This window comes from Eptesicus fuscus, chromosome 4, assembly GCF_027574615.1.
Source record: "Eptesicus fuscus isolate TK198812 chromosome 4, DD_ASM_mEF_20220401, whole genome shotgun sequence".
In the NCBI taxonomy this organism is placed as follows: domain Eukaryota; kingdom Metazoa; phylum Chordata; class Mammalia; order Chiroptera; family Vespertilionidae; genus Eptesicus; species Eptesicus fuscus.
In genome coordinates, this window is record NC_072476.1 from 3647127 (window position 1) to 3661762 (window position 14636).

At 52.1% G+C, this 14636-nt stretch overlaps 1 protein-coding gene across 3 annotated transcripts in view; it reads right to left on the bottom strand.

Moving 5' to 3' along the window:
* Nucleotides 1–11029, bottom strand: part of GGA2 (golgi associated, gamma adaptin ear containing, ARF binding protein 2) — a 48981-nt gene extending 37952 nt beyond the window's left edge. For all 3 annotated transcript variants that reach the window (XM_054714427.1, XM_054714426.1, XM_054714428.1), the window contains exon 1: nt 10904–11029. In XM_054714427.1, the coding sequence (XP_054570402.1) occupies nt 10904–10982 (79 nt within the window). In that variant the 5' untranslated portion in view covers nt 10983–11029. The remainder of the gene's footprint in view (nt 1–10903) is intronic.
* Between the last annotated feature and the right edge of the window lie 3607 nt (nt 11030–14636).

The window sequence follows — 14636 nt, forward strand, 5'->3', positions numbered from 1 at the left end:
CCCAGCACAGGGACATGGAGAGAACACACAGAAACAGGGAGAGCCCAGCACAGGGACATGGAGAGAACACACAGAAACAGGGAGAGCCCAGCACAGGGACAGAGAGAGAACACACAGAAACAGGAAGAGTTCAGCACAGGGACATGGAGAGAACACACAGAAACAGGGAGAGTTCAGCACAGGAACAGAGAGAGAACACACAGAAACAGGGAGAGTTCAGCACAGGGACATGGAGAGAACACACAGAAACAGGGAGAGCCCAGCACAGGGACATGGAGAGAACACACAGAAACAGGGAGAGTTCAGCACAGGGACATGGAGAGAACACATAGAAACAGAGAAAGTTCAGCATAGAAACAGAGACAGAACACACAGAAACAGGGAGAGCCCAGCACAGGAACATGGAGAGAACACATAGAAACAGAGAAAGTTCAGCACAGGAGCAGAGAGAGAACACACAGAAACAGAAAGTGCAGCACAGGAACATGGAGAGAACACACAGAAACAGAAAGTTCAGCACAGGGACAGAAAGAGAACACACAGAAACAGGGAAAGGTCAGCACAGGAACATGAAGAGAACACACAGAAACAGGGAGAGCCCAGCACAGGAGCATGGAGAGAACACACAGAAAGTTCAGCACAGGGACAGAGAGAGAACACACAGAAACAGGGAGAGCCCAGCACAGGAGCAGAGAGAGAACACACAGAAACAGGGAGAGCCCAGCACAGGGACATGGAGAGAACACACAGAAACAGGGAGAGCCCAGCACAGGGACAGAGAGAGAACACACAGAAACAGGGAGAGTTCAGCACAGGGACAGAGAGAGAACACACAGAAACAGGGAGAGTTCAGCACAGGAACAGAGAGAGAACACACAGAAACAGGGAGAGTTCAGCACAGGGACATGGAGAGAACACACAGAAACAGGGAGAGCCCAGCACAGGGACATGGAGAGAACACACAGAAACAGGGAGAGCACAGCACAGGGACAGAGAGAGAACACACAAAAACAGGGAGAGCCCAGCACAGGGACATGGAGAGAACACACAGAAACAGGGAGAGCACAGCACAGGGACATGGAGAGAACACACAGAAACAGGGAGAGCCCAGCACAGGGACATGGAGAGAACACACACAAACAGGGAGAGTTCAGCACAGGGACATGGAGAGAACACACAGAAACAGGGAGAGCCCAGCACAGGAACAGAGAGAGAACACACAAAAACAGGGAGAGCCCAGCACAGGGACATGGAGAGAACACACAGAAACAGGGAGAGGTCAGCACAGGGACATGGAGAGAACACACAGTAACAGGGAGAGCCCAGCACAGGGACAGAGAGAGAACACACAAAAACAGGGAGAGCCCAGCACAGGGACATGGAGAGAACACACAGAAACAGGGAGAGCCCAGCACAGGGACAGAGAGAGAACACACAGAAACAGGGAGAGTTCAGCACAGGGACAGAGAGAGAACACACAGAAACAGGGAGAGTTCAGCACAGGAACAGAGAGAGAACACACAGAAACAGGGAGAGTTCAGCACAGGGACATGGAGAGAACACACAGAAACAGGGAGAGCCCAGCACAGGGACATGGAGAGAACACACAGAAACAGGGAGAGCCCAGCACAGGGACAGAGAGAGAACACACAAAAACAGGGAGAGCCCAGCACAGGGACATGGAGAGAACACACAGAAACAGGGAGAGCCCAGCACAGGGACAGAGAGAGAACACACAAAAACAGGGAGAGCCCAGCACAGGGACATGGAGAGAACACACAGAAACAGGGAGAGCCCAGCACAGGGACAGAGAGAGAACACACAAAAACGGGGAGAGCCCAGCACAGGAGCAGGGAGAGAACACACAGAAACAGGGAGAGTTCAGCACAGGGACATGGAGAGAACACACAGAAACAGGGAGAGTTCAGCACAGGGACATGGAGAGAACACACAGAAACAGGGAGAGTTCAGCACAGGGACATGGAGAGAACACACAGAAACAGGGAGAGCCCAGCAGAGGGACATGGAGAGAACACACAGAAACAGGGAGAGTTCAGCACAGGGACATGGAGAGAACACACAGAAACAGAGAAAGGTCAGCACAGAAACATGGAGAGAACACATAGAAACAGGGAGAGTTCAGCACAGGGACATGGAGAGAACACACAGAAACAGGGAGAGTTCAGCACAGGGACAGAGAGAGAACACACAGAAACAGGGAAAGCCCAGCACAGGGACAGAGAGAGAACACACAGAAACAGGGAGAGCCCAGCACAGGAACATGGAGAGAACACACAGAAACAGGGAGAGTTCAGCACAGGGACATGGAGAGAACACACAGAAACAGGGAGAGCCCAGCACAGGGACAGAGAGAGAACACACAGAAACAGGGAGAGTTCAGCACAGGGACATGGAGAGAACACACAGAAACAGGGAGAGTTCAGCACAGGAACATGGAGAGAAAACACAGAAACAGGGAGAGCCCAGCACAGGGACATGGAGAGAACACACAGAAACAGGGAGAGCCCAGCACAGGGACATGGAGAGAACACACAGAAACAGGGAGAGCCCAGCACAGGGACAGAGAGAGAACACACAAAAACAGGGAGAGCCCAGCACAGGGACATGGAGAGAACACACAGAAACAGGGAGTGCCCAGCACAGGAGCAGAGAGAGAACACACAGAAACAGGGAGAGCCCAGCACAGGGACATGGAGAGAACACACAGAAACAGGGAGAGTTCAGCACAGGGACATGGAGAGAACACACAGAAACAGGGAGAGTTCAGCACAGGAACAGAGAGAGAACACACAGAAACAGGGAGAGTTAAGCACATGAACATGGAGAGAACACACAGAAACAGGGAGAGTTCAGCACAGGGACATGGAGAGAACACAAAGAAACAGGGAGAGTTCAGCACAGGGACATGGAGAGAACACACAGAAACAGGGAGAGTTCAGCACAGGGACATGGAGAGAACACACAGAAACAGGGAGAGCCCAGCACAGGAACAGAGAGAGAACACACAGAAACAGGGAGAGCCCAGCACAGGAACATGGAGAGAACACACAGAAACAGGGAGAGCCCAGCACAGGAGCAGAGAGAGAACACACAGAAACAGGGAGAGTTCAGCACAGGAACATGGAGAGAACACACAGAAACAGGGAGAGCCCAGCACAGGAACATGGAGAGAACACACAGAAACAGGGAGAGCACAGCACAGGAACAGAGAGAGAACATAAAGAAACAGGGAGAGTTTGGCACAGGAACAGAGAGAGAACACACAGAAACAGGGAGAGTTCAGCACAGGAACAGAGAGAGAACACACAGAAACAGGGAGAGCCCAGCACAGGGACAGAGAGAGAACACACAGAAACAGGGAGAGTTCAGCACAGGGACAGAGCGAGAACACACAGAAACAGGGAGAGTTCAGCACAGGAGCAGAGAGAACACACAGAAACAGGGAGAGTTCAGCATAGAAACAGAGAGAACACACAGAAACAGGGAGAGCCCAGCACAGGAACATGGAGAGAACACACAGAAACAGGGAGAGTTCAGCACAGGGACATGGAGAGAACACACAGAAACAGGGAGAGTTCAGCACAGGGACAGAGAGAGAACACACAGAAACAGGGAGAGTTCAGCACAGGGACATGGAGAGAACACACAGAAACAGGGAGAGTTCAGCATAGAAACAGAGAGAGAACACACAGAAACTGGAAGAGTTCAGGTCTGTTGCTGGGCAAGAACAATTGAGGGAATCAATCAGGTGACAACATAGACACTGAGCAGGCCTGTAACAAATATACTAGTATACACCTGGACTACAAAGCTTTAACGGGCAGCCCATTATTGGGCCCCGTCCCCTTGCAAGGAGTCTGATAAATTTTCCAAACTTTTGCTTAAATCTTCTGGTCCATGGAGCTCATTCTTCAGCAACGAGAGACACAACCCCGGGGAAAACATCTCGGCTCACCTTTCCAGTCATCATGGTGATTCTCAGAAAATCTGATTAAGGGGGTGTTAGATGTGAATCATCTAACAAAACCCTACACCATTTAAGCTTCCTGAGGTTTCAGTTCACTACAAGGTCAAGGTTGACACCTCAAAGGCATTCGGCACTCAACATGTGACAGACCTGAAGGCAGAGAACAGCAGGCAGGCCCAGCCCCCTGGAAGATCTAGCCCTCGCCCCATGGGCTTCCCAGAGGCAGGTGAAAGGATAAGTAAGACAGGCACCAGCTTTTCCAGAGAAAGGAGAAGCTTCTGTGAGGCTAAGTCACGTTCCAAACCCTTTCCCAAGGCCAAGCAGGTGGAAGATCTATAAAGTGTGAGTGTTTCTTTCTTATTTTTATCACTAGTGGCCCAGTGCACGAAATTCGTGCACATTAAAAGGGGATTAGAGGAAATATTTTAATATTGCTATTTGCCCTTTCTCTATAATACAAGTGTCAGAGATGAAAGAAAATTAGTAAAATATATATGAAAATCTTCCTCCTGTCAGAGTCTGGGGCGCGCCGCGCGACCCAGAGTCAAGTCCCCGCCCACCCATGGTGCCTTAAAATCGCACGAGACCCAGACCCACCCAGCCCCACCCGCATTGGGCGAGATCCAGACCCAGCCGGCCCCCCTTGTCAAGCCCTGCTAGGTGGGGGCACAGCCTCAGGTCCCCCCCATCAAGCCCCACCGGGCGCAGGACGCAGCCTCAGGTCCCCAACCAGCACCAGGCGGGGGGCACAGCCTCAGGTCCCCCAGCCCGGCGCCAGGGCAGGCAGCGTGGCCTGAGGTCCCCCGTCAAGCCCTGCCGGGTGGGGGTGCAGCCTCAGGACCCCAGCCTGGCACCAGGAGGGGGGCACAGCCTCAGGTTCCCTGGCACCGGGGTGAGGGGGTGCAGCCTGAGGTTCCCCATCAAGCCCTGCTGGGCGGGGGGTGCAGTCTGAGGTCCCCGGCCTGGTGCTGAGGTGAGAGGCACAGCCTGAGGTCCCCTGTCAAGCCCCACCAAGCCAGGGGCACAGTCTCAGGTCCCCTACCCCAGCCCAGCACCACACAGCCTCAGGACCCTGCTGATTGCTCATTAAGTCCCGTTACGGGAACTCAGCCTCCTATGCGTGCAGCCATCTTGTGTTACGGAAACCCCGCCTCCACTGTGGGTGCTGCCGTATTTGTGACGGTGTGATGTCAATTTGCATATTCCCTCTTTATTAGCTAGGATGAGGTCTCACTCAAGTAACTGCAATAACAGTCAGAGCTGCCACTTAAAGAGCTTATTGTGGACCAGCCATGCTGAGTGTTTTCCAATCATGCCTTCCTTCCCTTACAGCCTCAGAACAGTTGAAATTGGTCCTATTCTCTCACCATTTTACAAGTGAAGAAGCCCGCCCAGCCACAAAGCTCAAAGAGGAGAGACAGTAACTGTCCCAGGTCGGCCTGGCTCCTGGCCCACACGTTCCTCACAGTAAAGGCTTCAGCTCCTTGACAAAGAGAGGACATCTTTGAGAACTCGTTTCCTTGCCTTTCTTGCCACTAAGTCACCAGCTCCCTAGGCAAGAAGGTCCGTATCATTCACCTTCCAGCACTAAAAGTCTTTGGCACAGGTATTTACTACATGAATGAATGATTCACCTTTTGCTATGTAGTTTGGCCAGGTGGCTGGACATACTGCTGACTCCAGGAGACGGCAATTCCAGTTCTGAAATAACTGGGTCTCCCAACACATAATCCCAGCTACTTCAGACGCCTGGAGAGCTCCAAAGAACATGACCCCCACAGCACAGAAACTGGGTCTGACTGGGCTAAAGCAACTGCCCAAACCTGCTGATGCCAATCCCCCAATGAGTGGCTTGCTGATGCCAATCCCCCTGAGGGCATAGCCAGCAAGAAACTCACAGAACCCCTTTCCTGCGTCTCCGGACCATCACTGCCCCATCAGGGCACTGAGAATGGCTACCCATGGCACCAAGGCAGTTTATTTAACTGGCACTTGGGCGGACAAATACTACTATTGTCATAGATTTGTTTAATAAAAGCAAGGTGTGTAGGCATTTCAAGCAGATGACTCTGGTAAGAGATATTAAGAAAACTGTTGAGCCCTAGCCGCTTTGGCTCAGTGGATAGAGCGTCGGCCTACGGACTGAAGGGTCCCAGATTCTATTCCAATCAAAAGAACATGCCTGGGTTGCACGCTCAATCGTTGGGGGCATTCAGGAGGCAGCCAATCAATGATTCTCTCATCATTGATGTTTCTCTCTCTCTCTCCCTCTCCCCTTCCTCTCTGAGATCAATAAAAATAATTTTTTAAAAAAACTGTTGAGCCCTGGCTGGTGTGGCTCAGTTGGTTGGGCATCATCCTATGTAGTGGGGGCCTCCGGTTTGGTTCCTGGTCAGGGGGCGTGAGGGATTGGCTGATTGTTATTTCTCTCTCACATCAATGTTTTTCTCTCTCCCCTCCTCTCCCTTCCTCTCTCTCTCTAAAATTAAAAAAAAAAAAAAAAGTTTAAAAAAAAGGAAAGAAAACTGCTTAAACTTCTGATTGTGAATGAAATGACTCATCCTAGAGTGACTAATCCAGAAGAAATATCATCTCCCACCCCCTGCACCCAAATGCCAGGGGCATGCCTCTGGCCCTCTGGCCGGCTGGAGCAGCCTGTGCTATACTTTAGGGGAGCCCAAAGGAGCATCTGGAACTCAACCCATCAACTGCATTCACTGCACTGCACAGGGGGAGGTGCAGGAAGTGCACGCTGCGCCTCCCGCCCAGCAGCTATCCAACAAGCATATGCAGAAGGATATCCTGTGCTGGGCTCCATGACAGAGATTGAACTCAGCCCTGGAGAAGCTCCCAGAACATAAATAGATTGTAATCCAGACACTCCTAATCCCCAAGGGAGGCATACAAGTGGGGCTGGAAAAAAGACAGGACACACCACCTGGGAGGAGGTCCAGCTGGAAGGGACTCACTGAGCACCCGGCTTTAAGCTACTGCCTGCTGACAGCACGACCAGCTACCCAAATCCCAGAGACCCAGAGGGCCTGGTCTGCTTTTAATAGCAGGAGACTGGCAACCACCTAAGATGTCCACTTCTGGGGACTGGTTAGCCAAGCCATAGTACACCCATACAATGGGGTGTCTGGGGCTTCCATTAACAGGAATCCGGCAGTTACACATACAGTCATGTGAAACACTGACCAAAATCATCCACGTGGGGGAAAACTCCTGAATGCACACAAGTTGCTGTATTTTTAAAGCGAGAAACTTCTGATAACAGCTTCCTGATGATCCTTTGGGGAACTATTCCTTCCCAATTCTAGGTATAATGTTTTCTCTTTTCCCCTGTTTTTGGGAATCCTATATGAACTAGTTTTCTGTCACTTAGAACTAAAAAGACTGACAACAGTAGCTAACACTGCTATGTGCCAGGCGCTGCTCGAAGTACTTCACGGGCATTGATTCCTTTGATGCCTATGGCCCTAAAAGGCACCTGTGTTTACTCTATGGAAACACAGCTGTCCTGCTTGATGAGGCAAGGTCAGTCACTGAGCCGAGCTCAGCAGTCCTCAGACCCAACCTAAGTGACCTTCTTCTCCATCCAGCCTGCTGCCCTGGCCTTTGCAACCTCTCCACCCTTATCCTTCCACTGCACCACCTCCGTGCCCAGCCCCGCCTCCCACACCTCCGGTTTAACCCTAGTTCACCTTCTCTGCTCCTACTGGGTGGAGGTCGGGAGGCATCAGGGGATCCTGCCTCTCTCCCCCAAGAGACATCTGGCAATGTCTGGAGACATTTTTGATCAATCGGGAAAAGGGTGTGTGTTATTGGTATCTAGTGGGTAGAGGCCAGGGATCCCACTAATCAGCTATATGCACAGGACAGGGCCGCACAACACAGAATTATAAGGTCCAGAATGTCAACAGCACTGAAACTGAGAAACCTTGTCCCCAAGTGTCCAGGTGGGCTCCCTTCTGTTTCTTACCAGCCATTCCAACATCCCCACCTTCCTCACACCCGATCAGCCCCTAACACTCTTTGGGGGGGGGGGGGATCTACGGGGTGTTACTAACAAACTTATTTGCATGTGCAATCATCTCTATCTCCTTCCCCAGACATTCAGAAAAACAAAAGGTGCCAGTCCTGTGTGTCACCCTTTCTGCTCTAGCTCTGACCTTTAGCACCTTTAAGCCTCTCCGTAATGGCTTAAAAGTGGGACCTAGAATTCAGGAGGGAGAGTTCCCCCAAAGCAACATCAAGTAGAGAGGGGCTCACTGATGCCCACCTCCTTTCAAGACCTCCTTCACATCTAATTCCCTCTGGCTACTCTCTCTCCTCCATTTCACATTCAAACACCATTTAGTCTGGCTGGGTATGGTTCAGTGGTTAAGCGTCCATCCAGGAACCAAAAGGTCACTGATTTAATTCCCAGTCAGGGCACATACCCGGGGTTATGGGCTTGATCCCCAGAAGGGGGTATTGCAGGAGGCAGCCTATTAATGATGTTTCTCTCACATGATTGATGTTTCTATCTCGCTCTCCCTCTCCCTTCCTCTCTCTCTAAAAATCAATACAATTTTTTTTTTTAAAAAAAAGGAGGGTGGGGGGGAGGGGCTGATGGTCAGAGACTACATCTCCCCACAGATTAATTCTGCCTGGCCTGGACTAGATGAACTTTATATTTTCAAAGTAGTTGTCAGCTTTTTTTTTTTTTTTTAATGTTTTAGTTATTGACTTGAGAGGAAGGGAAGGAGAGAGAGGGTGGGAGAGTGGAAAAGGTGGAAAGGAAAAGAGGGAGGGATGGAGAGAAACAATGACTTGTCCCACTTATTTATTCATTCATTGGTTGATTCTTGTATGTGCCCTGACCAGGGACAAAACCCACAACTTTGGCACAACCAACTGAGCAACCTGGCTTTTAAAAACTCAAAAGATTTCACATAAAAACGTAGGTTCCAGCCCTATCTGAAAAACTGAAAGCTCTAGCAACTTTGGGACTACGTAGGCCTAAGACAGCTGGAGCTAAGAACTGCCTTGGGCCCTTTCCCTCTAATCTCTTCCGCCTGGTCATCACCAAGGTCAACGGGTCCAGTCAGTGGGCCAGCACCTGCTGTCCTCTAACCCAGCCCACTTGGGCTTTCTGCAACTCCAGCCTAAGTCTACTGTTCACCATTTAACTCCCAGCTTCCACCTGCCCACCCCCATGTCTGCTTCTCCTGTCTTCAGGCAGCTTTTCCTATCTGCTTCTCTTTTTTTTCTTTCTTTCTTTTTAGAATATATTTTTATTGATTTCAGAGAGGAAGGGAGAGGGGGAGAGAGGTAGAAACATCAATGGTTAGAAAGAATCACTGGCTGGCTGCCTCCTGCATGCCCCATACTGGGGATGGAGCCTGCAACCCAGGCATGTGCCCTGACTGGGAATTGAACCATGACCTCCAGGTTCATAGGTCTGCGCTCAACCACTGAGCCATGCTGGTCGGGTCCTATCGGCTTCTTAAATGTTGAGGTTCTCCATGCTCCATCTGCAAGTCTCTGCCCTTCTTAATATTCATAGCCTCCCTGGACAAGCTCACAGCCAATGAACTGCCGATTCCCAAGCTAACCTCCAGCTCTGACCTGATCTGGGGCCGACCAACTAACCTAGAGAGGATCTCTCTCACTGTGCCAAAATCACCTCAACCTCCACAACTCAACTGTCTCCTCCTTCCTAAACCAGCTCCTCCAGACAGGTGAAGCGTCTGGAACCAGTTACTGGAGCCAGAAACCTGGGACCCACCCGATTCCGATTCCTCCCGTTCCTGCCTCCATTCTAATGCCTCCAGGCTGGTTTGTGCCTGCTAACTGCTTCTACTCTCCACCTTAAAGCCTCTGTCCTACCTGAGCCCCAAAACCCTACCAAAAGAGCTTTAAATCTCCCCCTGCCTGAAGTCTCACGCCCCTAACCAATTCAGCGCCACATGGCGGCAGGTAATACTTTGAAGAGGTGTCCTTCATCACAAATTCTCTGGCTGAAGTCCAACACTGCCCCTCAACCCCACATCACGGGAAAAATTACAAACTCCTTTCTGCAGCACACAAGCCCCTGGAACAACTTGCCCCAACTAGCCCTGCAGCCTTTGCCACTCTCAGGCTTGGCACTCCAGCAGCGCCCAGAACGCTCCAGCCTCCTCCTGCGCCCAGCTTTTGCACTTGTGGTTCCGTCTGGAATGTTGTCGCCTCCATTATCCACTCAAATGCTATATCCACTGAAACAGTCCCCAGAAAAAAAAAAATTCCTACTACCGCATTTGAAACAAACGCGTCCCTCTGCCCATTACAAACAAGGTGATGTTAGACGAAAACAGTCTTTGTGAGCGAGGCCCCTGTGCGAGACATCCGGGCCCAGCGCCGAGCAGAGCCCAATGCGAGGAGCACACTCTATCCGCTGGCTCCCGGCTCGTCCTCGGTAGCCGGGGCCGGTCACTCCCCACCCAGCCTGGGGCCTGGGGTCACGCTCGCAGGAGGCACACTTCCCGTAAGCAGCGGCCACTGCGAACCCCACACACAGAAGGAAGGACTTGGTGTGCAGGAAAGACGGCAGCGGGGGCCCTTCCCAGCTCCCGGGAGCGCAGGGCGCTGCGCACCGTGCACGTCCCCGCCTCTAAAACGGGGCGGACGACGGGAGCCGTCCCTCGGGACCTCCGCGAGGGTTCACGACGGCGGAAACCGGCTCCCGGCACAGGGCTCCGCACGAAAGAAAGGCTCGACGTCAGTGACCCGCGAACGTCTGCCGGGGCTGGAGACGGGGCGAGCGCAGCGCCCGGCTCCGCCCGCAGCCCCGCGACCCCGCCCGGCAGGCCTCGGAGGAAAGGCCGGGAGGAGCGGGAAGCCAGGCCTCACGTGCGGCGCTGGGCCGCGTCCAGGGCGCCGGCTACTCACTGAGCCACAGCTCCAGCGCCGCCGCCGGCCCCGGGGGCCCCTCGGCCGACCGGGCCCCCGCCGTCCCCGCCGCCGCCATGGGCCCCGCACCGCGGCTGAGCCCGCGGCCACCCCGCGTCAGGCCGCCGCCGCCTGGCTCGCTACCCACGCCGACGGGGCAGGCGCGGGCCGACGTCAGGGGCGGGGCCTCGGCGGACACGCCCCCGCAGCCCCCCGCCTGCGCGCTCGCCCACCCTCGCGGCCTCTCCGCGGTCTCCCGCCCCGGCCTCGGGTCAGAGCCGTCTGGCAGCCTCGCCAGGCCAGGCCCTCGCATCCTTCAGAAGCTGTCCTGCCAGGTCAAACCCAGGACCCCCGGTGACCTTTGAATTTCGGGTAATGAATAATTCGGTAGCACTTTTTATTCAGGAGGGTCCCCCCCACAGCACCTTCTCTAGAGTGACATGCCTGTGCCCCTCCTTATTCTGCTTTATTTTCTCCATAACACATTACACTGTCAACGTACAAGTTGTTTACTTGCTCATTTTGTTAAAGGATAACTACCGCCCCCCCCAAAAAAAAAGTCATTGTTCTTATACATTAGGAAATGAACACATATTAAATATTTTTAAATTATATTTTTATTGATTTTTTTACAGAGAGGAAGGGAGTGGGATAGTTAGAAACATCGATGAGAGAGAAACATCAATCAGCTGCCTCCTGCACACCGTCTACTGGGGATGTGCCCACAACCAAGGTACATGCCCTTGACCGGAATCGAACCTGGGACCTTTCAGTCCACAGGCCGACACTATCCACTGAGCCAAACCAGTTAGGGCTATTTTTTTTTTTTTTAACTTTAATTAACTGCAGGAACCAAGATGTTATAGTCCATTCAAAAGAGAAGTCAGACAAAGGGGCAGATTTTTTAAAAATATGTTTTACTGATTTTTACAGAGAGGAAGGGAGAGGGATAGAGAGTTAGAAACATGATCAGCTACCTCCTGCACAACCCCCCCGGGGATTGATCCCTCAAGCAAGGTACATGCCCTTGACCGGAATCAAACCCAGGATCCTTCAGTCTGCAGGCCAGCACTCTATCCACTGAGCCAAACCAGTTGGGACCAAAGAGGCAGATTTATACTGAGGAAAGGGATGTTGCAACAGATGCTCAGGTGGACACAAAACAAGCTTTTCTACCAGCTATGAGAGTTGTTCATCCTCCAGACAGAATTAATTTGCATGCCTCTAGGCAAGAATGGTTTGCCTGGTTGTCAGTTACTACCACTGAGGAGTTGTAGGACATCTCTCTGAGATGGTGAAAGGGGGGAGTGGAATAGCATGCTGTCTAGACCATGCATAATTTTCCTTTGAAGCACGAATTCTCCAAACTCCATTACCTGTTTCACCCCACTAATATAAGCAGGGACTGGGCTTTGTACACGTCTGTATCCCCAGTACCTACAATGCGTGCAGCACCCTAGTGACCATAAATTTGCTGAACGGCCAAGGGAACAGTGGGAGGAATCAGAGGCAGCTGTGGGACTTCAGGGCCCATTCTTACTCCATATAAAGACACTAGAGGCCCAGTGCACGAAATTCGTGCACTGGGGAGGGTGTCCCTCAGCCCAGCTTGCACCCTCTCTAATATGGGACCCCTCAGGGGATGTCCAACTGCAGGTTTAGGGATGTCCAACTGCAGGATTAGGCCCGATTCCACAGAATCGGGCCTAATCCTGCAGTTGGACATCCTTCTCACAATCCGGGACTGCTGGCTCCTAACCACTCACCTACCTGCCTGATTGCCCCCTAACTGCTTCCTTGCTGGCCTGATTGACCCCTAACTGCTCCTCTGCGGGCCTGATTGCCCCCAAATACCCTCCCCTGCTGGCCTGATCACCCCCAAGGCTTTTATTAGTATAGATATGACCCTGCACAGAAAATTTTACTAACCCTGCTTTGCAATAAGGGCTTGACGATTGAATCATTAGGACCAGACACCAAGATTTCCTTTCTTTGAATAGTGGAGGGAATACTTATCTTGTCTTTAAGTTGCCCGGAAATTAAAATGAGATAATGACTTAGAAAAGTATAAAAGCACCACATAAAGACAACTGTCTTTTTAATGAAGTGGCAAAATGAAAAACACTTTTATTCTCCCCTTCCTTCCTTTACAGCTTTTATTTAAACTTTGAAATTTATAATAATTTCACTCCAATTTTCATTTCTTTACATTCAACATTATTTTGTATTGGTTTCAGGTTTTATATTAGTTACAGAATAGTGGTTAGACAATCATATACTTTACAAAGTGTTCCCCGATATTTCTAGTACCCACCTGGCATCATACCATCATTACAACACTACTGACTATATTCCCTATTTAAGTGACAATGGGTTTACAGGTTCCTTTCAATCTTTCTTTTGTGTTTTTTGTCCTTCCTTTTCTTTCTCACTTCTTCCCTCATTTTCTTTATATAGTATCTCAATTGGCCATCAAAGCTCAGTGAAGGCACTGGGACACGCTTCATCCATTTTACAGACCAGGAAACTGAGGCCAATTCCAGTTGGCTGTGAAACTTGACTCAGCACACAGGAAGCCCTCAGAGCCATGCTCTTTGCGCTTCCTAAGGGGCAGCGGCCCAGCAAACAAAACAAACCTTCCAGTCAGGCTTCCGAGCCTCTTTCTCAAGCACCTCTTCATTGAGGATGCTCCACATTCTTTCCTCTCCCCCCATTCTTTACTGCCCCCCCCTTCTCCGAAGCAGGTGGAAGGCTTCCCACTCACTGCCTAGGCATGCTCTGCTATGGGGCAGGGTGTAGCGAGCTTGCTTTTGGGTCAAGGCAGGAGCAGGAGTCACTGCCTCTGAAGTGTGAAGGCCGCCTGAGCGAGGCCCATTAGCACTGGGAGCTTCTCTGAATCACCTCAGTCAGTCCAGTACCCTGCAGTGCAGCACCCCTCCACGGAGGTGGCACCACCCCTCAACCCCGGCCTCAGGGGTGAGGGTCCTTGACCCTCTGCCAGGAGTCCTTCCATGCCCCTTGATCCCTGGCTGGGCCCACCCACATCTTGGGGGCACTGCAGGTGAGGCAGATCCCTGCCCTAGGTCTCCGCAAAGCTATGAATCTGTGGCCAGAGGCCTGGTGTGGGTCTCAGCAACCACATGCCTGCATTGTTCCCAGGGACCCTGGGAGGGGCTGGGCGAGTCCTGCCCCCCCCCCCCCAGGGTGGCCATCGCCCCGGATCCCCCGGGAGCGCCTGGCTCGGCCCGGACACGCCCCCCTGGGTGGCGATCTCCGCATCGGGACCCCTGGGAGCGCCTGGCTCGGCCCGGACACGCCCCTTCTGGTGGCGATCGCCCCCGGGACCCCCAGAACTAAGAGGATTGGGCGCCGCCATCTTGGTTTTCTCAATGGCCGGATAGGCCACCCGGAGTCCCGCCCCCAGCCTCTCGCAGGCCCAATCATGGGCATAGCGGAGGTTCGGTCAGTTTGCATCTTTCTCTATTATAAGGTAGGATTACAATCAAAGGAAAAGATGAAGCTGCAGCCCTGGCCAGTGTGTCTCAGTGGTAGAGTGTCTCCCACTGAAGGGTCACGGGGTTTGATTCCCCGTCAAAGGCATGCATTTGGGTTGCATGTTCGTTCCCTGGCTTAGGTCATGGTGTGTGTGGGAGGTCTCTCTCACATCCCCGTTTCTCTGTCTCCTCTGTCTCTCCCTCCCTCCCCCTCTCTAAAAAAATCAATGGAAAAAATA